The following is a 26,965-nucleotide window of genomic DNA, read 5'->3' as shown; positions in this document are numbered from 1 at the left end:
AAAAACAAAAACCACTAGTGTTGTGGCAAAGATGTAGAGAAATTGCAACCCTTGTGCATTGTTGCTGGGAATATAAAATGATATTACCACCATGAAAACCAGTATGTGGTTCCTCAAAAAAATAAATATGGAATTATCATGTGGTCTAGCAATACCAGTTCTGGGTATATATCCAAAAGAATTGAAAACTGGATCTCAAGGAGATATTTGTGCATCCATGTTCACAGTAGCATTATACATAATAGGAAGCAACCCAAATGTCTATCAACCAATGAATGCATAAAATGTGGTATATACATACAATGAAATATTATTCAGCCTTTAAAAGGAAGGAAATTCTGATATATGCTACAACACAGATGAACTTTGAGGACAATATGCCAAGTGAAATAAGCCAGTCACAAAGACAAACACTACATGATTCCACTTATATAAGGTATCCAGAGTAGCCAAACTCATAAAAACAGAAGGTAGAATGATGGTTATCAGGGGCTTGAGGGAGGATGAATGGGGAATTATTGTTTAATGGGTACAAAGCTTAAGTTTTGTAAGATGAAAGAGTTCTGGAGATAGGTTGCACACAATGTGAATATAGTTAACACTACTGAACTGTGCATTTAAAAATAGTAAAGATGGTAAAGTTTGTTATCTCTAATTTACCACAATAATAATAATAATAAAAAGGTAAAGAAGGGCTTTAAGGATGGCCGAAAATTAGGGACTTAGACCAAAAAAGAACTGTGTCATCATCCTAATCCAGGAGGGGAATAAGAAAGGTAAACCCAGCATGACTTCCAGATTCCCTTAAAAGAGAAGACTTTCAGCCTCCCGCGACGCCTTTTCCTTTTGCAGGCTGTGCAACTGTACCTGAAGGGCTTGTAAGACATTCCGCCATGTCCATGGCCTAAAAGTGTTACAACACTCAGCTTTGGGCAATCCACTCTGAGCTAAGCTGAAGGAAAGCATTTCCTCCTCCCTCCCTCCCCCCTCCCTCCCTCCCCCCTCCCTCCCTTCCTCCCTCCCTCCCTCCCTCCCTCCCTCCCTCCCTCCCTCCCTCCCTCCCTCCCTCCTTCCCTCCCTCCTTCCTTTTTTAAGTATATTTTTATTGATTTCTGAGAGGAAGGGAGAGGGAGAGATAAATGGAAACATCAATGATGAGAGAATCATTGATCAGCTGCCTCCTGCACACCCCACACCCTGGATCAAGCCCGCAACCCTGACAGGGAATTGAACTGTGACCTCCTGGTTCATAGGTCGATGCTCAACCACTGAGCCACGCCAGCTGGGCAGAAAGCATTTCTTCTTTTTTTTAAATATATTTTATTGATTTTTTACAGAGAGGAAGGGAGAGGGATAGAGAGTTAGAAACATCGATGAGAGAGAAACATCGATCAGCTGCCTCCTGCACACCTCCCACTGGGAATGTGCCCGCAACCAAGGTACGTGCCCTTGACCGGAATCGAACCTGGGACCTTTCAGTCCACAGGCCGACGCTCTATCCACTGAGCCAAACCGGTTTCGGCAGCATTTCTTTTTACCTTTGGAAGTAGGATGCATTTCAGGAAGTGAAATGTTAACTTGAGTAAAGTCTTAAGCAGTACTAGGAAACATATCCAGCCAGGTCTTAGTCAAAAGAATACCTTTTAGAATTAAATAAGTATAAGGATCAAAGACAGATATGACTGCCGACTGACAGAATAGTTGTTGCTAAGGTTCATATTTTATTTTAGTCAGAGGACATGTCCCACTATTATGAAATTCTAAAAATTCTAGCTTAAAGTTTAACTGGAACTCAACATTTAATTGTTATTAAATACTGAATTAAATAAATATTAGAAAAGTTTGGGAAAAAGGGCTCACCTAGTTAGATAATAATATATGTCTATTACTCAAAATTTAGGCTGATATTTAAACAAGCCCTTGCAAATTCAGGCAGAAATTAATTATAGGATAGGGATAGGAGGGTTGATATGATGACAAATGATTGGATTTTGAGTTAAATCAAGTTTCAAGATTAAAAAAGAGACGCTCACCTCAGAGAATGCTTAAAATTTTAGTTAAAAAAATAAAGTGGCCCTGGCTGGCATGGTTCAGTTGGTTGAGCGTTGTCCTGTGCACCGAGGGTTGCTGGTTCAATTCTGGGTCAGGGCACATTCAGGCTCAATCTCTGGTGGAGGCAGCTGATTGATGTCTCACTACTCTCACATTGATGTTTCTCTCTCTCCCTCTCCTTTTCTCTTTCTCTAAAAATTAATAAAAAATAAAGTGAAAAGAGTGCATGGATTGATTACTTAACCTATTTCTGTACCTTAGGAATCTTGGATACAGAAATATTTTTTGAGTAAAAAAGACAGCAAAGTTGGGGAATGGAACAAGCAGAGCAATCACCATTGTGATTTATGACTTTATTGATTTTATGCTATGAAATTTGAAAGAGAGGAGAGAATGTACAATTCAATGATTTTGTAGATTTTGCCTTAGGACTGAAAAATGCTTTTCCTATAAGATTGGTACTTATAATTTAACGTATTTTTCTTAGTGCTTTCATAGTAGAAATACCATAAGTTAGGAAAAATCAACACAATCTTCATGCTGAAGCAAAATAAAATAGACCTATTCAGTTACCATTGTCCAAGAGATTTGGGGATCTCTAGCTCTGACCTCATAAAATTTGAGGTTAATATTTTGAAAAGCATGAACCTTGAATTTTTATGCAGGCCAACATCTTAATGTTTACATTTAAATAAATGCAAATGCTACAGGGAAAGTTTTTGGCACTATGTATGTTTACTGTAGAAGTGGGTACCTTTAGTATATTAGAAGATAATTTTATTTAGGAAAATTAGAATAATCTTCCTTTGAGAGTATACTGCTCAATGCCCCAGGATATAAAATATAAGCATGGAGTATACAAACAGTGTGAATTTAGCTACAAAATTTATGGGAACTGGTTGGGATACATTAAAAGGCTGCTATAATATAGTCACGAAGACCTGGATGACCATCTGGCACTCCAAGAGTTAACAAGGCTGTAGGGGATGGCCTTGGAAGAAGAGGACCCCAGCACCTCCTTTCAGGCAGATCCTGTTGTGTTGCTGCTATTATTGTGTTGCAAGCATTGAATGTGCATGTTACCAATATCTTCTATAAGTAATACAATATACAATGTGCTTAAAATGCAGGATATTTCAACCACAAACCTCATGTCTCTTCATTAAAAACAAGAGAAAGACAACTCTGTTGATTGGCATCAAAACTCAAGAGATGGAATGTAAAGTAAGCATTTTTGTGTAGAAGGTAAATGGGGAAAAAAAGGAGCCTTTAGGCTAAAGAAGCAAACCTGATAGGTTTGGTTAGACTCTCATAGTGCTGGTCCACTTTAAAAATTGAGTTAGTTGGCAACATTTAATATAATTAAAATGTATTTTTTAAATTAAATTATGACAGTCTTGTCCACTTAGGGTTACTTACCTGACTCCTGTAGCATTTGAATTGGTGATCCCAATTTTATGGAAAGAAATATCTAATAATCCCTTGAAGAAAAAAATAGCAGAATTTTGGAAGATTATATTTACCTTGATACCCCTTAGATTATGCCTGCTTTGATACCAGTATTTTAAAAAAATATATTTTTATTGAATTCAGAGAGAAAGGTAGAGGGAGAGAGAGAAACATCAATGATAAGAATCATTGATTGGCTGCCTCTTGCCCGCCCCCTACTGGGGATTAAGCCCTCAAACTGTCATGTGCCCCTGACTGGAGTTGAACCTGAGACCCTTCAGTCCAAAGGCATGCACTCTATACACTGAGCCAAACCAGCTAGGGCTTATCAGATATAAAAAAATCACTCTTAGGCAATCATTGTTAGGGATTTAATTTAGAAATAATAAAAAACATGCAGGTGCACAGGCTGTGACCATTAACTATGATGATTTATAGAATGTTTGAGATCACAGAGATAAGACTTGAATGAGGCAAGATGTCCCACAGTGGTGTCAAATGTTACATTTCAAAAGCAAAATCCAATACCATTTTAAAAGTTGGGTTTCTAGAACTTTGGAAGAGATATGTGATAACATTGAAGAAAATGAACACATTTTGAGGTGGGGAGGATGGCTGCTGACGGGAAAAAAGACTGCAAGATAGCATGTGAGTGAGAAAAAAAAGGGAGAGTGTGTGGTTGCGTGGGGAGTGTTTGTTGGTGAGTTGAGGGACAGCTATACTCCAGGAGACTGTGGGGGACTGCTGTACGGGGCTCCCCTGACCGGGCAGCCCCCACTGCTGCTGGGTTCCATCCCGGAGCAACCGGCTCGGACGTGGAGACCGCACCATCTTGAAGGGGAAAGTGGATGTTATTGGAAGCCTGAAAAGCCCGGGGAATCTACGGCACCCACCAAACAGCTGTGAACCTGAGAACACCAGTCAAAAGTGGTGCAAGCACGCAGATTCAGAGGAGCTCTACACTCCCTCACTGAAAGGAGAGAGATAACTACATAACTAGACACACCCAGAGAAGAGAGATCATGGGGAGACAAAGAAACAGCCCACATATGAAAGAAAAGGAAGTAAACGAAATGGAGGCAAGCAACCTGTCAGAGAAAGAATTCAGAGAAATGGTCATAAGGTGGATGAAAAGAATGGAAGACAAATTCAACAATATGTGTAAGAACCAAGAGGAAATGAAGAAGAACGAAGAAGAAATGAAAAATGACATTGCGGCTGTAAAGAACTCAATAGAAAGCATCAAGAGTAGACTAGAAGAAGCAGAGGACCGCATCAGTGAGCTAGAAGACAAGATGGGAAAAAATACCCAAGTAGAGCAGCTACTACAAAAAAAATTAAAAAGCAGGAGGAGAGCCTAAGGGAACTTTGGGACAACATGAAACAAAACAACATCTGCATAATAGGGGTGCCAGAAGGAGAGAAACTGAGCAAGGAATAGAAAACCTGTTTGAAGAAATAATGACAGAAAATTTCCCTGATATAGGGAAGAAAAAAAACCACACAAATCCAAGAAGCTCACAGAGTCCCAAAAAAAATGAACCCCAAAAGACCAATGCCAAGGCACATTATAATTAAACTGGCAACCACCAACGACAAAATATGAATCTTAAAAGCGTCCAGAGACAGAAAGTTACCTACAAAGGATCCCCCATCAGACTAGTGACTGATTTCTCAACAGAAACACATCAGGCCAGAAGGGAATGGAATGAAATATACAAAGTCCTGCAAAGGAAGGGTCTGAATCCAAGAATAATGTACCCATCAAGGCTATCAATCAAAATTGAGGGTGAAATCAGGAGCTTCACAGACAAAAAAGGACTAAGGGACTTTATTACCACCAAACAAGCAATGCAAGAAATGCTAAAGGGTCTAATGTAAAAAAAAAAAAAAAAAAAAAAAAAAAAGAAAAGAAATAGGAAGCGAAGAAGGAACACAGGGGTAAAGAATAAAAATGGTGACAAAGAAGTACCTATCAATAATAACTTTAAATGTAAATGGATTAAGTGCCCCAACCAAAAGACATAGGGTAACAGATTGGATAAGAAAACACGACCCATATATCTGCTGTCTACAAGAAACCCACCTCAGAAAAAAAGACGCACACAGACTGAGGGTGAAGGGATGGAAAAAGGTCTTCCAGGTGAATGGAAATGAAAAAAAAGCTGGGGTAGCAATACTTAAACAAATACATAAAATAACTCCTGGAGGATATCAAGGGAGAGATTGACAGCCATAAAATCATAGTAGGGGACTTTAATACCCCACTATCACCATTGGACAAATCCTCTAAACAAAAAAATCAGCAAAGAAACATCAATCCTAAATGACTCACTAGACCAGATGGAATTAATTGACATCTTCAGAAAATTTCACCCCAAAGCCACAGAATATACTTTCTTCTCAAGTGTACATAGGTCATTTTCAAAGATGGACCATATATTGGGTCACAGGCAAAGTCTCTTCAAATTCAAGAAGATAGAAATCATATCAAGCATCTCCTCAGATCACAGTGTCGTAAAACTAGAAATCAACTACAATAAAAACAATCCAAAAAATCAAACACATGGAGACTAAATGGCATGCTATTAAACCAGCCGTGGGCAAACTACAGCCCACGGGCCGGATCCGGCCCATTCGGCTGTCCTATCCGGCCCATGGAGCCGAAAGAGCGGAGGGTTCTCTTGCTCTCCCCTCTGCTCCTTCACCAGCAGCAGTGTTAACATGGCAACGTCGGGAAACACGGCCGCAGCTCCTTCTTCTGAGTGGGCGGATTTATATCCGCCCATTCAGTAGAAGGAACAACCTCTCAATCTTCCAGAGGCTCCTCGTAATGCCCGCAGAGGCGTCCCCTGACATCACCCTGGGAATGCGTAGACACGTTATCGTCGTGATGTAGGGAGACACGCCCCTGGAGAGCACAGTATCAGAGCATTAGCTAAAAAGGAGACCAACAACACTGTTCCCACTGAAGTTGATGTTTTAAAGACCAAAAACCTTTCAACCCAGTCTACATTGCCATCTACATCTACGTCCCGGGCATAATTTGGACGTTGCACTAAAGAAAATGTTTAATTTACTGTTTACACATTTTGTTCTTTTCTATTTGTTTTAGTTTTAAATTATTTTATTATATTTAATTTTAATTTGAAAGGCTTTTGTACCTTTCCTTTGTTAGGCAATTTTATTTTGCCTTTGCCATCTTCAATATAAGGTATGTTATTGTGCTATGATTCCTCCATTTTTTGAAGTTTCAAATTATAATAATTGGTGTTTACATTCTTCTTCTTAAAATGTTTGAAATGAATAAAACTATTGAAATAAATAAAAAAAAGACCGTACCCTTTTATGTAATGATGTTTACTTTGAATTTATATTAGTTCACACAAACACTCCATCCATGCTTTTGTTCCGGCCCTCAGGTCCAGTTTAAGAACCCATTGTGGCCCTCGAGTCAAAAAGTTTGTCCACCCCTGTATTAAACAATGACTGGGTTACCAGAGAGATCAAAGAAGAAATAAAAAACCTCATGGCAACAAACGACAATGAAAACAGAACAACCCAAAATCTATGGGACACAGCAAAAGCAGTCTTGAGAGGGAAGTTCATAGCTCTACAAGCCTACTGCAAAAAACAAGAAACAACGGTAATAAATTACCTAACTCTACAACTCAAAGAGTTAGAAAGAGAGAAACAAGAAAAGCCCAGTGTAAGCAGAAGGAAGAAAATAATAAAGATCAGAGTGGAGATAAATGACATAGAGACCAAAAAAACCCAACAATACAAAAGATCAACAAAAGCAAGAGCTGGTTCTTTGAAAGGATAAACAAGATTGATGAACCTCTAGCCAGGCTCACCAAGAAGCAAAGTGAGAGGACCCAAATAAACAAAATCAGTAATGAAAGAGGTGAAATAACAACAGACCTCAACAAAATACAAAGGATTGTTAAAAAATACTATGAATAACTCTATTCCAACAAACTGGACAACCTGGAGGAAATGGACATATTCCTAGAAAAATACAACCTTCCAAAACTCAATCATGAAGAATCTAAACATCTCAATAGGCCAATAACTATGGAAGAAATTGAAGCAGTCATCAAAAAGCTTCCAGCAAACAAAAGCCTGGGGCCAGATGGCTTCACAGAAGAGTTTTACCAAACATTCAAGGAAGAACTAAAACCTATCCTCCTCAGACTATTCCAAAAAATTCAAGAGGAAGGAACACTTCCAAGCTCATTCTATGAAGCCAGCATCACCCTAATACCAAAACCAGATAAAGACAACACAATGAAAGACAATTACAGGCCAATATCCCTCATGAACATAGATGCCAAAATCCTCAACAAATTTCTAGCAAATCGGATCCAGCAGTACATCAGAAAGATCATACACCATGACCAAGCAGGATTTATAGCAGGGATGCAAGTATGGTACAATATCCGCAAATCAATAAATGTGATACATCACATAAACAAATTGAGAGATAAAAATCACATAGTCATATCAATTGATGCAGAAAAAGCATTTGACAAATGCTTTCTTTATATAAACTCTCAGCAAGGTGGGAATAGAAGGATCATACCTCAACATCATAAAAGCCATATATGATAAACCCACAGTCAACATCATACTCAATGGGCAAAAACTAAAACCACTTCCCCAAAGACAGGAATGCCCACTCTCACCCTCCTGTTCGACATAGTACTGGAAGTATTAGCCATTGCAATTAGACAAGAAGAAGAAGTAAAAGGCATCCAAATTGGAAAAGAAGAAGTAAAGCTGTCCTTATTTGCAGATGACATGATATTGTACATAAAAAACCCGAAAGACTCCATCAAAAAACTAACAGACTTAATAAATGAATTCGGCAATGTAGCAGGATACCAAATTAATGCCAAGAAATCTATGGCATTTCTATACACCAATAGTGAACTTATAGAAAGAGAGACTAAAAAAGCAATCCCATTTACCATAGCACCAAAAAAATTAAGATACCTAGGAATAAACTTAAGTAAGGAGGTAAAAGACCTATATGCGGAAAACTACAGGACACTGAAAAAAGAGATAGAGGAAGACACAAACAGATGGAAGAACATACCATGTTCATGGATTGGGAGAATCAACATCATTAAAATGTCCATACTACCCAAAGCAATCTATAGATTCAATGCACTCCCCATCAAAATACCAACGGCATATTTCACAGACCTAGAAAGAGCTCTCCAAAAATTCATCTGGAATAAAAAAAGACCCCGAATAGCCACAGCAATCCTGAGAAAGAAGAACAAAGTAGGTGGGATCTCAATACCAGATTTCAAGCTGTATTACAAAGCCACTGTTCTCAAAACAGCCTGGTACTGGCACAAGAACAGACATAGACTAATGGAATAGAATAGAGAACCCAGATATTGACCCAAGCCACTATGCTTAATTAATATTTGACAAAGGAGGCATGAACATACAATGGAGTGAAGACAGTCTCTTCAATAAATGGTGCTGGGAAATTTGGACAGATACATGCAAAAAAAAATGAAACTAGACCACCAACTTACACAATATACAAAAATAAACTCAAGATGGATAAAGGACTTAAACATAAGACGGGAACCCATAAAAATACTAGAGGAATCCACAGGCAGCAAAATCTCAGACATATGCCGAAGCAATTTTTTCACCGATACCACTCCTAAGGCAATGGAGACAAAGGTGAAAATAAACAAATGGGACTACATCAAAATAAAAAGCTTTTGCTCAGCAAAAGAAACCATCAACAAAACAACAGGAAAGCCCACTGCATGGGAGAACATATTTGCAAATGTTATCACTGATAAAGGTTTAATCTCCAACATCTACAGGGAACTTATACAACTTAATAAAAGGAAGATAAATGATCCAATAAAAAAATGGGCAACGGACCTAAATAGAATCTTTTTGAAACAAGACAGAAGGAAGGACAAGAGACATATGAAAACATGCTCAAAGTCACTAATTATCTGAGAGATGCAAATTAAAACAATGCGGTACCATCTCACACCTGTCAGAATGGCAATCATCAACAAATCAACAAACGACAAGTGCTGGCGAGGATGCGGAGAAAAAGGAACCCTCATGCACTGCTGGTGGGAATGCAGCCACTGTGGAGAACAGTATGGAGTTTCCTCAAAAAACTGAAAATAGAACTCCCATTTGACCCAGTAATCCCACTTCTAGGAATATATCCCAGGAAACTAGAAACACCAATCAGAAAGGATATATGCCCCCCTATGTTCATAGCAGCACAATTTACAATAGCTAAGATTTGGAAACAGCCTAAATGCCCATCAGCAGATGAGTGGATTAGAAAACTATGGTACATCTACACAATGGAATACTATGCTGTTATAAAAAAGAAGGAATTCTTACATTTGCAGCAGCATGGATGGACCTGGAGAGCATAGCATTATGTTAAGTGAAATAAGACAGGCAATGAAAGAAAAATAACACATGATCTCACTCATTTATGGAAAATAAAGAACATTACAATCTGATGAACAAAAAGATGGATACAGAGGCAGTAAAGCACAGAACAGACTGTCAAATTACAGTGGGAAGGCTGGGGAGTGTTGGGGAGGGAGGCGGGAAAGAGATCAACCAAAGGACTTGTATGCATGCATATAAGCACAACCAGTGGACACAAGACACTGCGGCAGGGGGGGGGGGGGGTTGAGGGCATGTGACAGGGGTTAGGGGAAGCTGGGGGATGGTCAATGGGAAAAAAAAGAGATATATGTACTACTATATGTAATACTTTAAACAATAAAAAAAAAAGAAAGCAAAAACAAAAAAAAGAAAGAAAATGAACACATTTTGATTAGTAAAAAGATTATCTAACACAAATCAGTTGGTAGTAAAATACTTAGAAATTGTAAAGGCCCAAGACTTAGTACACATGCCTCCCCTCTCTCTCAAATATGTGGCAGAGAACATTTAGAAACTAGGAGTGAGAGCAGGGAGGAATTGAGAGATCTTGTCATCAAAAAACCTGCAAGAAGGATTATCCATGGATGCATTTGGAGTATATATTCCTTAAGATCCATCACTTGTCAAGAAATATCTGTGTAACATGTAACTACTAAAATGATGAATTCTGCTGCCAGACAGACCTATTTCCAGCCAGATTTGCTTTTCTTGATCTCTTGAGCTGATCTGAATATAAACAGGTATTGAGGTGGGATGCCACATGCACATAATTTATCAATGATGTGATACTTGAAAAACTTGCACAAAAAGGAAGAGAAAAATGATAAAACTCAGGCTGGTGCCACTGGTTGGGGCCCAGATGACTAGGACATATGTGCCAGAACAAGCAGAAGCATTATTGGCATGGAGGCTTCCTTTGTGCAACTGCCCTCAACCTGACAAGAAGTGTTGGATTCTAAACAACAGGAGAGCCCCCAGCACTGTGAACTTAGTTCCTGAACCAGACTCCAAGTTGCATCATGTTCTTCTGAGCTCTGGGCATGCTATTCTCTTTGACTGAAATGCCTGCCCACCCCCTTCCTCCTTTTTCTATTGACTGCTTCTTGTTCATCCTTGACATTTCAGCTTAAACATTTCTACCTCCGGGAGTCCACCTTGACCTCCCTAACTAAGTTATGTGCCTTTTGTCTGTGTCCCCACAGTTCTCCCAGGATTTGAAAAGAACTGATCACACTGAATTATACATCGCTTTAGAGCTCCATGAGGCCAAGTGCCAGGTCTGCCTTGCTCACATATGTATTTCTAATATGGAGTAGAAGATTTTGGTTGGATGGTTGAATAAACTGCATCCCAGCCTGTCTGCTTCTTAGCTCATTGGATACTCTCAGCTGTGGGACTATAGTGTTTGTAGGTAGGGCATAGAAGCTGGCCAACAATGACCTCGATGCCTAACAGAATTTCAAGCAGAAATTTTTGGGACAAGTAAACCAGAGGTTTGGTATGTGGCCTGGAACTTCTTGAAGACCAGTCTGGTAAGAATGAGATGGGAAAAGAGGATATGTGTATGGAGGGGAGGAAGGAAACTTAGTAATATCTCTTTAGGCAAAGAAGGGGTGATACCATCTTGACCAGAAACTGAGAATTGGAGACCAGAGGTCAGAGAATCTAAAAGGATGAAAGAAGAATTTCCTAGAGGACCTAACTCTACAATAGAACCATGGAGCTACCAGAGCCCCTTGTTCTGAGCATGAAGTCTGAGAGGGTATGCAGAATGAGTGGAGGTCAATAAATGTCTGTCATTTGGATGCCATTCTCTCCCTGACCTTGGAAAGCTTCTTTCTCCTAACAAAGCCATGGCTGATCTTGGGTAAAGCAGGCAGAGGCTTATCTAAGGGATATAGTCAGCAGACATCAGGGAGGGCTACAGGTGAATGAAGAGGGAGAAAGACATCAAGAACTGACACCAATGTTAGCATTGCTTTTCCAGCATGGAAGCTGATCAGAATACAGCTGGTTGTCAAAAAGCACAGGTTTCAACTGCTCCTGTTCTTAAGTAGCATTGATCTTTCTGCACCAGGAAACAGTGCAGCTAAAAACCTTTCAAAGTCATCCCATGGTCTTCAGCATAGAGTCAAATTCCTTAATGTGGCCTACAAAGTCTATTATATCAGTCTCATCTTTGACCATGAATAGCCAGGCAATTACAATGAAGTAATGAGTGGCCCAACCTAGAGCGGACTGGGTTCTCTGCAATCAGAAGAATCTAGAAAAGGAGACTAACTCTAGCCTTATTCTTCAAACAAAGAAGAACCTGGAAAAACAGGAATTAATCCTCTCTAGGGGAAAGCTAACAAGAGCCTCCTTCCTCTATCTCCAGCATCTGCTTAGGCTCTTCCAGCCTCTTTTGGGTCTGGGGACCCTGGGGCCTCATCCCTTCTTTATTTTTAAGATTTTAAAATTGATTTTTAGAGAGAGAGGAAAGGAAAGAGAGAAACATCAATCAGCTGCCTCTTGCACACCCCCTATCAGGAATGGAGCCCACAATCCCTGGCATGTGCTCTGACTAGAAATTGAACTGGCAACCTTTTGGTGCACAGGATGATGCCCAACCACTGAGCAACACCAGCCAGGTCTCATCCCTTCTTAGTCTGAGCTGGGATGGCTAAGCTGTTTCTAGAATGGAGCAACTCTGGACCCCACTTGTCCGCTTACTCAAGGAGGTTCTAGTAATAAACCATGGGTAGAACTGACTCCAGGAGTGGATCCATAATCCCCTACATGGGTGATACCCCAAGGTTTGTCAGGCAGGGAAGTTACCTCCTCGGCCCTCACTGGCAGCTGGCTTCACTTGGATTGGACGGTTCATCTGAAAGACATAGGACCAACATACCTAGTCAGCATGACTGTCTGGCCCTTGGGCCTCCCAGCTTCTCCATGCCTGACTCCTCAGGATCTAAGCTCTGGCACCTTTGAACTCTGCACTCCACTCGTCTCACTTGGGATTATAGATTTTCTCCAAGATTCTTCCCTTAAACCTGGGAATTTACAAGGTGCTTAAAACCTGAAGGGTTGGGTGTTAGGAAGCTCAGTGGCAAGTGCAGGACAGACTATGGAGGCTAATGAGATTCTCTTGCCTTGGGCTCTGGGCAGGGACCATGTGAGGCCTGTCCCTCTGGCTCCTGGACTTCCTTGAAGGCTTTGGGTGGGAGAGTAGAACTGATATTGCAGATTTGTGGCCTCAAATAGAATATAATTCTGTGTCATTTAGATTAAACAATCTGGAATCAGACAGACTTAGTGCTGTCTATTCCCAACTCTGCCATTTAATGGTTGTATGATTTCCAGTAAGCTACTTTATTATTCAACTTGTTAAACGGGGGAGAACCTTTACCAAGCTTTTGTGTCACCATAGTTTCTACATCTCAGTCCCCTCCTGGGTCCCTCTTCCCCTGAGGATGTTGGAGTTCTTCAGGGCATCATCTTTGGCCCTGCTCATTCTGCTCCTCTCATTCTTCTTGGATAATCTCATCCACCCAACCTATCTTCTGAGCTTCAGACCCGCATGCCCAGCTGCTTGCTGGGCATCCACTAGAAAGTCTCACTGGCACCTTCCACTTGACACATCAAAACCAGAGTTCATCTTTTTGCCCAAACCTGATTCTTCCAGTCATCTAAGCTATAAACCCAAAAAACAGCTTGATCCTTCCTCCCCCCACAAATCAATTTTACCTTCTAATTCAGGGGTTCCCTGATCAGGGGTGGATAAGAATCACTTGGGAACCAAATCAGACTCTTAAGCTGGGGGATTTGCACAAGTTCTTAGGTGTTGTAAATATACTCCACTCCACACATTCCCATTTCCCAAACACCCTGAGAGAATTCATGACTGAATCCCCATCTCACTTTCCTCTCAGGGGTGTTGTGGATCACATGAAATAATGGGGGCACAAAAGGTCTTTGTAAATGGCCAAGAGCTGGGTGCATAGGGTGTGAGGAATTATTGTTGGGACAGACAGCTGATTGCCAGGAGGAAAGAATAGCGGCCTTCCAAGTCATGGAGAAGGAGTACTGATGCCCATATGGCCTGAGAAGGTTATGATCTGGCTCCCTCCTCTCAGGACATGCACTATTTTTGCACCCATCAAGAGTCATTCCATCCTCTACCAATGTGCTTGTTGCTGAGACAGCAAACAGCTTCCTGTTACCATAGCCACAAGTGCTACCTAGTAACCATGGTAATGCCCTGGCAGTCACAGCTGAGCAATTTCCTTTGGATAAAATTTGAAGATGGAGAGTGAGGAGGGCTTATTTTATTTTTTAAAAAAGGAAAGGAAAATAGGCCAAGCCTCAATCAGTGCTATTACCCTCTCACCCAAAGCTCATGTTCTTATCTGCTCTGACACGCCCATCACTGGTGGTGGAGCACCTGCAGTGTACCACTGTGAGTGGGGACCAAGACACCAGGAGGACTCAGGCTGCAGTCTAGAGAGGGTGACAGATCAATCCAAGCAGATCAGGGTGAGCTGGACAGGTCTGGACTGGCCTGGACCAGAGACCAGGAGGACAGGAACTGTCCCTTGGCATGGCCACCTGTGATTGTGGAGGAGAGACCAAGAGATAGAAGAGTGGAGACACAAGGTGAAGAGAAATGGGAAGACAGAAATCGAGAGAGAGAGAGAGAGATCTAGAAAGGGGCAAGGGAAGAGAGAAATACTGGTGGAGATGAGAAGGAAATGAGGGGACAAGGGGTCAGGAAGGAAAGGCAAGGAGGAGAGTGGTGCTGGGGGAAGGAAAGAGGAGAAGACGTTTAAATAAATATTGAGCATTTCTCTCTGGAGCCTAGAGTAATGAGCACATGTGACAGCAGTGGTTTCCACAGCAGCTGCCTCTCCAGGCTGGATTTCTGGGGACATAGAGCTCATCGGTGTTCTGGGGGATGCCCCTGTCCTCCTCTCCAACTTTCCCACTCTTTGATGGAGAGTGGGCATTAGGTGGTATGTACATGTCCCACATGGACCAGGAGTGAGAAGCTGGGCAGCTAGGCTTTCCACCACTTGGGCATGCTACTAGCATTTTCTGAACTCTGTGAAGATCCCCAGGCTGGGGCCTTTAGGGGAGACAGTGATGACCACAGGAACCCTATTCTCAAAGTCTCACAGAGGGGAACATAATGCCACCATTTGCTGAGAGCCTAGTGTGTGCCAGGCCATTTTCTGGGGCACTTTACATACATTGTCTCTAAATTTCTTTCAACCACTATGCAAGGTAATATCATTGTCTCCATACTATAGACGAGAAAGCTGAAGGTGAGGGAGGATAATCACATGTCTAAGATCACATGGTGGGCAAGTAGTTGAGCTAAAATTTGCACCCAGTTCTGTCTGACACTGAAGTCAATGATTTTTGCATTGAGCTGCTGGACTCTGTTTTTAAGACATGAACACAAGAAAAGGGGCACAGAGGGACTGAAGCCTTAGGAGGAGTGCAAGGTAATGTGCTCTGGGAGAAGCTGACTCCAGGTGGAGAGGTTGACTCAGGGAAAACTTCATAGAGGAGGCAGATTTGACCTGGGGGTTCATTTGCAGGACTGGAGTCATTGGGTCATGTGGAGATAATGGGAGAGGTAGGGCTGCAAGCTGAGCACTCCAGATGCCTTGGGCATGGAGAGGGAGCTGCCAGTCTGAATAAGGAGCAAGGGTTCTGGTGGGCATGGAAGTAGCCAGCATAGAACAAATTACTTTAGAGTCAGATAGATGTAGATTTAAATCCTAGATCAACCACTGTCAACTAAGTTCTCTGAACCACATTAGTAAAAAGGAAAATCATGACCCTACTTTGCAGGGTTGTGGTGAAAATGACAATGGCTAGGTCTTAGTAGGTGCATCAAAGGTAATACGGGCTTCTTCTTCTTTTCTTTTTTTAGTGGGAGGGTGTGAAACAAAGATAGGCAGGGGCCAGAACAGGACAGGTTTTAAAAACCATGACAAAGAATTTTGACTTTGTTGTATTTCAAAAGCAATAAGGATCCAGGGAAGGATTTTAACTAGGGGAATAATCTTATGAAAGATCCCATGAGCTGTCACCATGCAGAAAAAGATTTGAAAGGGGAAGATTAGAGGTAGTAAAACCAGTATGATACAGGTAAGCGGGGAGGGTAATCTAGAGAGGGCAGAAAGAAATGGCGGGAGCACCATGGTTACTGGGCAGCATTTGTGGCTATGGTAACGGGAAGCTGCCTGCCCCCAAGAGATGTTTCATGAGAATTAACTGGAGTAAAGTTCTAGTGGATGTGGGGATTGAGGGAAAGGAGAAAATGTTGGCTGACTCTCAGTTTATAGCTTAGGTTTTGGGGAAGTTGGCAGTTTGGAAGTTTGGAGGTGCAGGGAAAGTCTGCAGGAGAGTAGCCCAAGAGGATGAGGACAAAATTGAGCTCTAGGCCTTCGGTTTCCACAGTGAAGTGGTTAAGGAGGACACACACGATTTAGGTGCACTGCATGTGGCTGAAGGAGAAAAAGGGTTGCCCACATGAATTTCCTGGGCAATCTTGCCCTGCCTTGTTCCTGCCACAACCAGGGGACAGATTTGGGAGTGGGATGAGATAATCATGGTTCCCCTTTGGGAACCTTTGCCTCCTTGGCCAAGAACTTGTCATGAGAACTCAAGTGAGCTCTTGAGCTTGGCTGAGCACCTATTCCCTTGGTAGTTTCTTAGGTAGAGTCCAGGCTCATGTGTTCTTCAGAACCAGGCTTGGATGGGAAATCAAGAGAGAGAACATCAGAAAGAGAAGAGAACAACCAACTCCAGGCAGTGAAGTGGGGAAGGTTGAAGGCAGTATAGATAGGCATGAGACCCTGGTCCTTCTGCCCCATCAACAGAGGGAAGGCAATACTCTACCCCTTCTCTCTCCTTGATTTGCCTAAAATCCCTGCCTTTGGTCTCAACACTGCTCTCTTCAGACGCTTCTGCTCTGATGCCAACTCCTCCCTCCACTCAGCACTCATGCCCTCAGTCCCTTCCCCTACCATGGAAAGAGTGTTTATCAGAACTTTCCTGAAGAAGGAACCACTGGTGATTCTAAGAGATGTGTCATGGGTTCAAGGAAGGGTAATGCAGAGAAAAAGCAAACGTCCGTATTTTCAGCACATTGCTCTATCTTACCCCCCTTCTCTAATTCAATCTACTACCAAGTCTCATTGGTTCTAGAATCTATATAAAGATCCTCAAGTTCCTCCTCTTCTCCCATTCCTGCCCTATCCCCAGCTCCAGGTTAGTGTCATCATTCATTTGCACTCAAGCAATAGTGTTCTAAAGGGTCATCCTGCCTCCAATGTTGCTTCCTTTCCAAACCAACCTTCACACTGTAGCCTGAGTGTTCTTTTAAAACCAGTCCCTCACTCTTCCATGCTTAAAATCTTCCAATGGTTCTCCATTGCAAGCCTCCCAGTAAAACCCGAGATCCCAATCCCAAGACTGGCAGTCAAAATGTGTGAGTCCTGCCTGCCCTGCTGCCCAAGATACACAATACTCTCCATTCACATAGAGCCTTAGCCATCTTTGCTGGACACCTTCCCTACCAGTTCTCACACTGACCCCAGAATTCCAGAAGTGGCCTTTGTCTTTAGGTTTCTAGATCCTCAAATATGATGATACTAGAGGCCTGGTGCACAAATTTGTGCACAGGTGGTGTCTGGCTGGCCCACCCTGATTGGGCCTATTGGGCCAGGCTGGCCAGAGGGAGGAGCCACAGGCAGTTGGCAGGCCGGCCCCACTCCCTGGTCAAACTCCCAGTTGAACTCCCGGTCAAGGGGACAATTTGCATATTAACCTTTTATTAAATAGGATCTGATCACTATTCAGCTCTGATAGCATCTCCTCTGTGAAGCTTCTCCCTCTTCACTCCTGATGCTTCTTTTACACACTTAGATGTGAACCCCCTGAGATGCAATGAGTTACTTCTAGGCTTGAAGCTTTTTGAGGACAAAGGCTCTGACTCACTAGGTGGCTGCTAGCACATAAATGCCTTTATGTGACTTAGAAAAAATGTGTCCCATTCTCTGGATGACACATTTCTGTGCTAATGCACATGGCTTGGTCAGTAGAGCATGACTGGATTTTAGCCCCTATCTCCTATCTGCCCTTTCCACTCAAGCTGTTTTGTGCAGAGCACAACCTGCAAAAGCAAATGTACTCAGTTATATCCATCTCCTTCACAGTGTTTGAAGGGTTGGATGCCCAAGGGAAAGAAGGTCATAAGCAGGGAGAGAGACAAATAAGAGGGCAACTTCTGAAGGTGGGGCTGAGGTTGGGCTTCACCTTCCTTAGATAGATTCTGGAGCCTAAAGTGAGACTGAAAGAAGTGTTTCTAGCTTCATGGAGAAGGAGCTGCAGAAGATGGAACAGATGACTGAAGTCTGAAGGAAGACAAGCTTTGATAGGTGACAAAAATTAGCAGGTCGAAGGGAACCAAGGAGAGGTCCCAGATCAGCAGTTAACCTAGGGCCGTGGTCGGCAAACTGCGGCTCATGAGCCACATGTGGCTCTTTGGCCCCTTGAGTGTGGCTCTTCCATAAAATACCATGGCCTGGGCAAGTCTATTTTGAAGAAGTGGCATTAGAAGTTTAAGTTTAAAAAATTTGGCTCTCAAAAGAAATTTCAGTCGTTGTACTGTTCATATTTGGCTCTGTTGACTAATGAGTTTGCCGACCACTGCCCTAGGGGTTTCTCTTTGGAGCTGACCCAACATTTCCTGGGCCCAATGATAGTCCTGCCTGTCTCCAGGAGCCCAGATTGATATTATTCCTGCTCTCCAACAGATGGCAGCTACGCCCAAGACCTAGTGCTTACAGAGAGCTGGGCACCTACCTCCCTTCATGCTGGTGTGGGTGTGAGGCCAGGTGACTAAAGCTGCCACTGACCCTGGCAGGCCCAGAGAAAAGATTGATGGCACAGACATTGCTGGGGCTGGCCAACAAAGCCATTGATTTTCACTTAGGAGAATTAAATATTAATTTTCACTTTGTTAAACTAGAGAGGGTGAATAAAGCCAATTCCTGCAGTACCAAAGGAAGCCAAGCTATGTTGGAAGACTGCAGATGAAATGGTCAGAGGGGGGCAGATGTATTCAGTCAGCAACCCTTCCAGAATCTTAGACTTCTGTCTGTCACCACATTGGCTCAGGTAACTGTGAATGAATTCTGGAGCCAGACTAGTTGGCCTCAATGCCCAGATCTTCCCATTAGTAGCTACAAGACCTTGGGCAAGTCACTCAATTTCTATGTCCAATTTCTTCACCTGTAAAATGGGAATGCCAATAACAAAATCTTCTCCATAGAATATTAAATGACTTCGAACATGTAAAGTTCTGGAATCAATAAATATTGCCTTCTTTATTTCTCTTTCCTCCCCCAGAAATTATCCCAGTAGTCTTATATCAGGTGCCCTCAGCTTCATAGAGTCCTCTAGGTATCCCTTATCTTGTGGAGTCCTATGGCTTGTTGAGGAGGGGTTTTATTCTCCCAAAGTTCATCTTAATTCTTTTCAGGGGCCTTCACTTGCTTTCAGGATAAAATCCAAACTCCTCAGCCTAGCATCCAAAGTTTCCTCTTCAACCACTGCCCTCTATGGATCTTCTCTGTGGCCAGGCCCATGCTCCCATAGGCCCTCCTCCATGCTTCCAACCTCATTTTATACCCATCCTATTCCTTTTGTCTCTGCACCTTTACCATGGTATTTCCTACATGAAATGTTACAGTTTGCCTCAGTGATAATTCTAATTTGAGCAGCAGAAGTCATTTACTCCTATGGTTGGATGAATGACTTCTACTACTCCTATGACTAATGCTGCCATTTTACTACTACTACCACCAGCTAACTATTGACTGCTTACTGTCTACCAAGTACTGTGTTAAGCACTTTACATGACTTAGTTTATTTAATTATTATGACATCCCTATGAGTTCAGTTTTACAGAGAGGAAGGTTAGGTTTAGAGAGATAAAGACTTGCTCTGTGTCACAGAGTTAGTGAGTGGTGCGGCCTGGATCCACACCCAGGTCTGTCTAACTCCAGAGCCTGCATACAGAGGATTGGTGAGGGTGATATGTTGGTGTTACTTGACACTGAATCTTCAAGAGTGAGGCTCAAGTTGCTTCAATCACTAAGATAGATTCTAGGATCTGACACCTCATTAACAGCTTGATTACCTCTAGGCAAAGCTTGTCCCATTTCTTGGCATATGCAATTCAAAGGGATGACTTCTTTATACTGAACTGAAATTATTGTGTCTGTTCTTTATACCCACTGATCCTGATCCCGGCCTCTGGGGCTACCCATAAATACCAAATCCCTCTTTAGAATCTGAAAGTGGTTATCCCACCCCTAACAGTAATGTTTATCAAGATCCTACTCTGTGATAGTCTCTTGCTAAACCTCAGTTAATCCTCATGAGAGCCTAGTGAACTAAGTGTTAGCATAACCCACTCCTTATACATGAGGAAATTGAAGTTCAAGAAGCTAAGTAATGTATTCAGAGACACCAAACTGGTAAATGGCAGAGCTGGGATTCAAATCCAGGTCTTTGAGACTAGAAAACTAGTACTCTTAATTATTATGTTATGATGCCTCCCTATTAAAGCTCCCTGACTAAACCCTATCTTCTCAGCTAAATATCTCCAATTTCTTCAAACTATAATTCCATATATTAGTATATTTTATGTCCTATCATGGTCTCTTTAGGGTAGGCTAATGACCCTCTTAAATCTGAAGCCTAGAACTGGATATAGTCTCAGGTTTGACCTGACTAGGGGCATTTCATTGTGCTTTTGTTTTAGACACATCACTCCTTGGACAAGAGAAAATGAGGATGGGTACTATGACTACTGGATCTTGGTGAACCTATGCTAGTTCCTAACAATCACCACTTTATTCCTGCCACATGGTCAATAGATCCCACTTTGCCTTTTGGCCAGTGATTAGCCATTAGCCAAGGCCATATTAGGTGCCACTGATATATAATGTCCCAGCTGCCTGTAGAATCATGTCTCTCTTAACTTTAGCCAACTGTTTAAGGTGTAGAGGGAAGGCAATCTTGGTGAGTCAAGGTATCCCCAAAAAATTACAGGAAGAGGACCAGAGGGACCTGCCATTAAGGATCCTAGTACTGGAGAACATGGAATACCAGCCCAGCAGAGCCTCTAAACTATGTATCTGCATCCATGCTCACACCAGTGACAAATGTCACTAGAAGCCATGATTTCAGCCAAGGTGGACAAATTGTATGGCCCACAACACTGATGCCTCTCCTAAAAGATGGGGTGGGACACTTGAGCCAAGGGTCTTGAGCCCATTTCTTTGAGCCAGAAGACTGAATATAAAAAAAGAACCTGTAGCTGTTCAGGGCACAAGCAAGCCCTCTTCTACAAAGATGCTGCTGCTGCTAGTTTCTGGTTCCAATCCAGCTCCTACATGCTGCTTTGGCATGCATGTAGGGCATGTCCCAATTCTGAGGTGATTCCCATCCCCACCCCCAAATGCTGGTGGACTTACCCCTGGCAGGGTCTTCTGCTCGTGCAGTGCACTCTGAGCCTTGAGAGCAGAGTCCCGGGCGCAGTAGGTGAGGAAGGCACAGCCTGGGGAGGAAGAGGCTGGCTCAGGGGATTTCCTGAAACCCCCAAATACTCTTCCTATAAAGACCCCATTAAATTGACAAACTCAAGGTCACTTTCCTTTAACCAAAGACACTGCTTCTTCTCTGCCTCCTACCTTCTCTGAAGGGAGGGGCTTCATGTGCCTCTGACTCTTTCTCATTTTCTCTTGGCCTTCTGCCTAGGGAACATGTGTACTCACACCCAGTCACATGCTTATACAATCCCACATCTCTCCTCACCACTCCAGCCATAATTGTGCTGAGGTTAAACCTCACTAAGCCACTTTGCCTTCAGCTTTAACCCCAGCCTTCCCTTTCCTTTTTGGAATCATACAGAGTCTCCCAGCTCATTTTCAATGAGAGGAGGCAGAAGAGGAGGAGGAGGGTTGGGGTCCAAGCCCAGAACCCCACAACTTCTTAATACTTCCTTCCTCCAAGTTTGAAGCCGAGGAATGGGTTAATTTGAGGCTTGGAAGATGAGGCTGGTTTAAGGGCTTCCTGTAGGTAAGAACTTCCAGTGCTCTCCCATTCTATCCAAGGAGCTTGATCTTGTTAGTTCTCCCAAGTCTTCAAGATAGGGACTCTTAAAGGCTTATTATGCCTCAAATCTGACTTCTTTAAAACAGCCAGTAGAAATAGGGCAGAGGAGGTGTCTGAATTGAACCAAAGGGTCAGTCCTAACCCTCTTTGTTCAGCCTAAGAACCTTAGCCTGCTAGGAAGCACTGGGTCAGGGATCTCTTCCTTTCCAACAGGCATTGAGCACTCACTCACTTATTTTGATGGGGCATTATGATGGGCTTGGGGATAAAGTGGCAACAAGACAGACACATTCTCCACCCTCATGGGAATAATGTAAAGGATCATGAGGAGCATGCATCTGAGTCCAAAGAATTGAGAAATGTCTCAGAGTACATCGAGTTCTCAATAATAAATATAGTTTAACCAGGTGACAAGAAGGGTGGTGATTATTTCAGACAGAGGAAATATGAAGACTCAGTCAAGAATTCAGTGTGTTGGGGAAATGGATGGAAGGCTAGTATGGTTGAAGATTGGTAACGGGGGCAGAGTGGCCAGTTAGGTATTCAGGGATCAGGTCATCTATAATCTTGTCTGGATTTTGAACTTTTTTTCCTAGGAGCAGTGGAGAGCTACTAAAGGGTTTTAAGCAGTGTTGTGACATAAGATGTTTCTAAAGAGAGTCTTGAGTGTAGGAAAGAGAAAGACTGAAGGAAGAGAAAGTAGATGTGGGAAGGAACTTGGTGCAATTTTTCACTTAGATCTCAGCAGACTAGAAAGGCAAATGGGAACATTTTCTTCTATGTCTTCTATTTGGGTGCCCCCTTAAGGTGGGTGGATATCTGCCATTTGTTGCATGAAAGGAACCTTAGAGAACTCCTGGGACAAACACTTATTGTATCAATAGGGAAACTGAAGCCCAGAGAGTGTCAGTGGCAGGATTGGATTTGGAGTCTCCTAACTCCTAGGCTAAGGTTGTTTTCAAAGCACTGTGGCTGCCTCCCTCTGTACCCAGCCACCAAAAGGAAAATGAGTTACTCTGGCTTTTGGATGTCACTGTTGCTGGGGAGGGGGTGGGGGAAGATGCTGACTTGGAGAGACCCTCCCTGATCATCTTGCAAGGCAACCCTGCCTTGGAGAGTTGCAGGTTGGTTTGGAGCTAAATTACCAAACACCTGATTCTGCTTACATCTCTGCTCCATCTTCTACCAACATGCCATATCAGCTGACATCAGAACTGGGCAGGGCTGGGGCCCTGTCTAAAAGGTTCAGGGGCCCAGTTGTTGCCTAAAGAAGCCTGTATGGACTACTGGGATGGGGATGGGAGAATGAAGGATGGAAAGACAGGGAAGCATGTAAAGACAGATGAATGAAAAACAGGAAGAATTAGAGCTAAATAGAGAAAGGGGAAGGGAGGAAAAATGGGAGGGAGGGAGAAAGAGGATAAGGAAATAGTCAGAGACTCTGATGGTGAAAAGAGTGAGAATTAAAGGTATTCTATACACTGCCCTTATTGTAAAGATGGCCTTAAAAGATTAGCTTGAACTTACATACTAAAATAAGTGTCTAGAAAATAAGAAAATAAATTGCTATGGATATGGACAGCCAGGCAGCTGGACTGAATTAGAAGAAATCTGGGTGGTATAGTCTTGTCCTTTTATGCCCCATTTAATATAACCTCAGCCCAAAAGGTAGAAGATACACTGCTACCTAGCTGGTCCTAGATCTTCTATGGGCATTTATTTTACTGAAGCCCCTATATTAGTGTGCCTAGGAACTCCCCAAGGTGCCCCAGGGGAAAAGAGGTGGCAGCCTGATTACAGCTCTCAGCCCTTAGGAAAGTACATTTAGCTGTTACCCAGGGCCCACAACTTCTTTCCTAAAAAGATCATAGAGGATAGTAGGTAAAATTGCCTTCCTCACCAAATCCTGAAACCACAATATGGTGAAGGTAAGGAGAGATAAAGGTGTTTCTCCTCACATCATGTCTTTCCCCCACCCATGTATGACGTGTGACTCTGGCTCTCTTACTCCAGCTAGCTTGGACAGACTTGTTTGCATGTAAACAGCCTCCTCCTTCTCTCTACAGGAAGAAAGGGGTGTGGCTGCACAAGACTATGTTGTCTCTGTCTCTCTAGCAAGGGCAGGGAAAAGACCCCTTTCTGTCTCTTCAACCTGACCCACCCTAAGGCTTTGGTCCACAGGCTCTGGTCCAGGACTAGACTGTGAGGGAGGGAAAGCAGAAAGCTGTAGGAGGATTGTGGAGGGACAAAGATGAGATACAGGATTGGGGAAATTAGAGCATGAAAGTAGTGTGGGTTCAGCTGAGAGAAAACCTGAGATGAGGGAGCACAAGGTGGCAGGAGTTCCAAGCTGAGGTCAGGGTTCTGGACTCAAATCAGAAGCAGAACACTATGTTGTAATTCTGGCAGGGGTAGGAGAGATTTACTATTAAACATAAGGGTGGAATTTGGAGCTAGGAGGGGGATTGAATTTTGTCAGTTAAGTAGGCCTGGGTTCTGAAGAAGGGTCGAGTTTGGACCTGTGGCATTTCAGGTTGTCAGTCTAAGAGTCAAAAGAAGGCTCTGGATGTTGGCTGGGCTTGGAGGTCAAAACGAGTGGTGCAAGTCCAAGATATGTGTATGGATGGTTAGGTCTGAGTAGGCTGGCACCAGGTAGGGATATTCAGGAATGATTTGGTCCAGCATTTGGGAGATTGAGGTTATTAGAGACCAAGAAGGTGGAATAAGTTTCCAAATTCCAGGATTTGGGATGTCTGATGAGAGGGATGGAGGGAGGTCCAACTGAAAGGCGGGGACTGTTGGGATGTAGGAAGTTGGAGGTTAGAGTGCAGAACATGTCAGGGAACCAGAGGGATGATGAAAGGGAGCATGTCAGAGAAAATTCTGGGTTTGGAGCTCTGTGAACTGGGGAGGATACTGGGTTTAAGTGAGGCTGGTATTAGACTGGGGTAGGACTGGATCTAGGTAGGGCTAAGGTTGGGGCTGCAGTTGAGGCTGGAGTTTGGGCTGGGCCGAACTCTAATCGGATTGGGGCTGGACAGGGCTGGACAGGGCTGGGCTGGGTAGGGCTGGATAGGGCTGGGCTGGGCTGACCCCGCGCACCTTTATGGAGGCCGGTGAGCCGGTCCTTCAGCACCGTCAGCTCGTAGATGCGGCCGAACTCCTCAAACAGCGGCTTGAGGTCCTGCTCATCCAAGCCCCGCGGGATCTGCCCCACGAAGAGCTTGATGGCGTCGTGGTCCTTCATGGGCGCGGCAGGACCTGGGTTTAGCCCGCTCAAGCCGACGCCGCTGTCCGCGGTGCTGAAACCCAAGCGCGGTCCGGGGCCGGTGGGCGGCGCTGACCCTCCGGGCGCCGCGGCCATCTCCCGGCCCAGTCCTCCCTCCCGCCGGTCCCGCCGGTCCCGCCGTCCCCTCCCTCCTGGGGACGGGGCCAGGGAGGGAGGGCGGGGACGCCGCACAGGGAGCGGGGTCCCTGATGGAGGGGGCGTAAAGAAGGTGGGGCGGACTAAAAAGGGGCGGGGACGGGACGGGGCAGGCCCAGATTGAGCTGGCGGGACGCGGGGTCTGGCTTGAGGTCCCCGTGGGGAGCTCTCTGGGCTCCCGCCGAGCTTTTCCGGAGCCGAGCCCTAAGCTCCAGACTCGTGATTGGTGACGTCAGGCAGTGGTCCTTGGAGTCTACGCAAATAATTTGCATAACAAGGAAGCAGCGGCCAATCAGAGCTGGAGTTGACGAGGCTCTGCTAGAGGCGAAGGGGCGGCTGGACTCACGCGCTCCTGCTCGCCATGGTAACCAGACCTTGAGATTCCCTGTGAGTGTGAGCGGGCGTGGCCGTGAATCGCGCGTGTGCGCCTTGGACCGCATGAGGGGAAGTAGCTTCGTCATGCGTGGTGATGTCTGTGGGAGTCGTAGCTACCTCTTTCCTCACACTCCGGCGCACACGGGCACACAAACCTCAGATCACAGGGGCCTTTCCTGAGGGGTGGATTGTTATTACTCTTCTCCACTCCCACTGCCAAGTCCAATTCCTTGGAGCCATCCTACTCCACCCCATCACACCTCTCTCACTTCGGTGTCTTCAACCATTTCCTTACCCACAAGCGTCAAACACGTTTGTCTTCCCTGCATCTCCCACGCCCCCTCCCGTTTTTTTAATTGTAAAGAAAAATTTGAATAAAATGAAAACTGCAAAAAAACACTCCTTGAACACCGATTTCTCCTCAGGAGAGTGAGGGAACTTATATTAGCCATATGCCCAGATACCTGGTTCATTCCAATTTTGTGAACTAAGGAGTGCTATCTACCTTTTCTAGACAAGAAAGCTGAGGGTCTGAGAGTGAAGGAGATTTAGATCAGGCCCACCCCTAACATCTGCTGAGCCCAGGGCAAGAGAAGAAATGGAAATAGACAAACTGTGTTTACATATTTAAAAGTTGTCACCCTGCCTGGGTGGCTCAGTTGGTTGCAGAGTACACCAAGATGCCCAAGCTGGTTTGGCTCGGTGGATAGAGCCTCGGCCTGCGGATTGAAAGGTCACGGATTCCATTCTGGTCAAGGGCACATACCTCGGTTGTAGGCTCCTCCCCGCCTGGACTCTGGTCGGGGGCGTGCAGGAGGCAACCAATTGATACTTCTCTCTCACCCCTCCCACTCTCTCTCTAAAAAAAAAAAAAAATCAATGGAAAAATATCCTCGGGGTGAGGATTAAAAAAAAAAAAAGTACACCAAGATGTTTCTCTCTGACCTCTCTCTCTCTCTCTTAAATCAATAAACATATCCTCAGGTGAGGATTTTAAAAGTTGTAAATCAAGTTAAAATG

General features: G+C 43.7%; 1 protein-coding gene across 2 annotated transcripts in view; it reads right to left on the bottom strand.

The window, feature by feature from the left end:
- The window catches only part of CELF6 (CUGBP Elav-like family member 6), a 43,834-nt gene extending 18,186 nt beyond the window's left edge, over positions 1–25,648 (bottom strand). For both annotated transcript variants that reach the window (XM_080669926.1, XM_080669927.1), the window contains exons 1-3: positions 25,249–25,648; positions 21,507–21,589; positions 12,781–12,829 (exon numbers count right to left, since the gene is read on the bottom strand). In XM_080669926.1, coding sequence (XP_080526052.1) covers positions 12,781–12,829; positions 21,507–21,589; positions 25,249–25,510 — 394 coding nt within the window. In that variant the 5' untranslated portion in view covers positions 25,511–25,648. The remainder of the gene's footprint in view (positions 1–12,780; positions 12,830–21,506; positions 21,590–25,248) is intronic.
- Between the last annotated feature and the right edge of the window lie 1,317 nt (positions 25,649–26,965).

Source organism: Plecotus auritus, assembly GCF_963455305.1.
Source record: "Plecotus auritus genome assembly, chromosome: 1".
In the NCBI taxonomy this organism is placed as follows: Eukaryota; Metazoa; Chordata; class Mammalia; order Chiroptera; family Vespertilionidae; genus Plecotus; species Plecotus auritus.
Note: the sequence above shows the minus strand (reverse complement) of the source record. Positions and strands in the feature narration are given on the sequence as shown.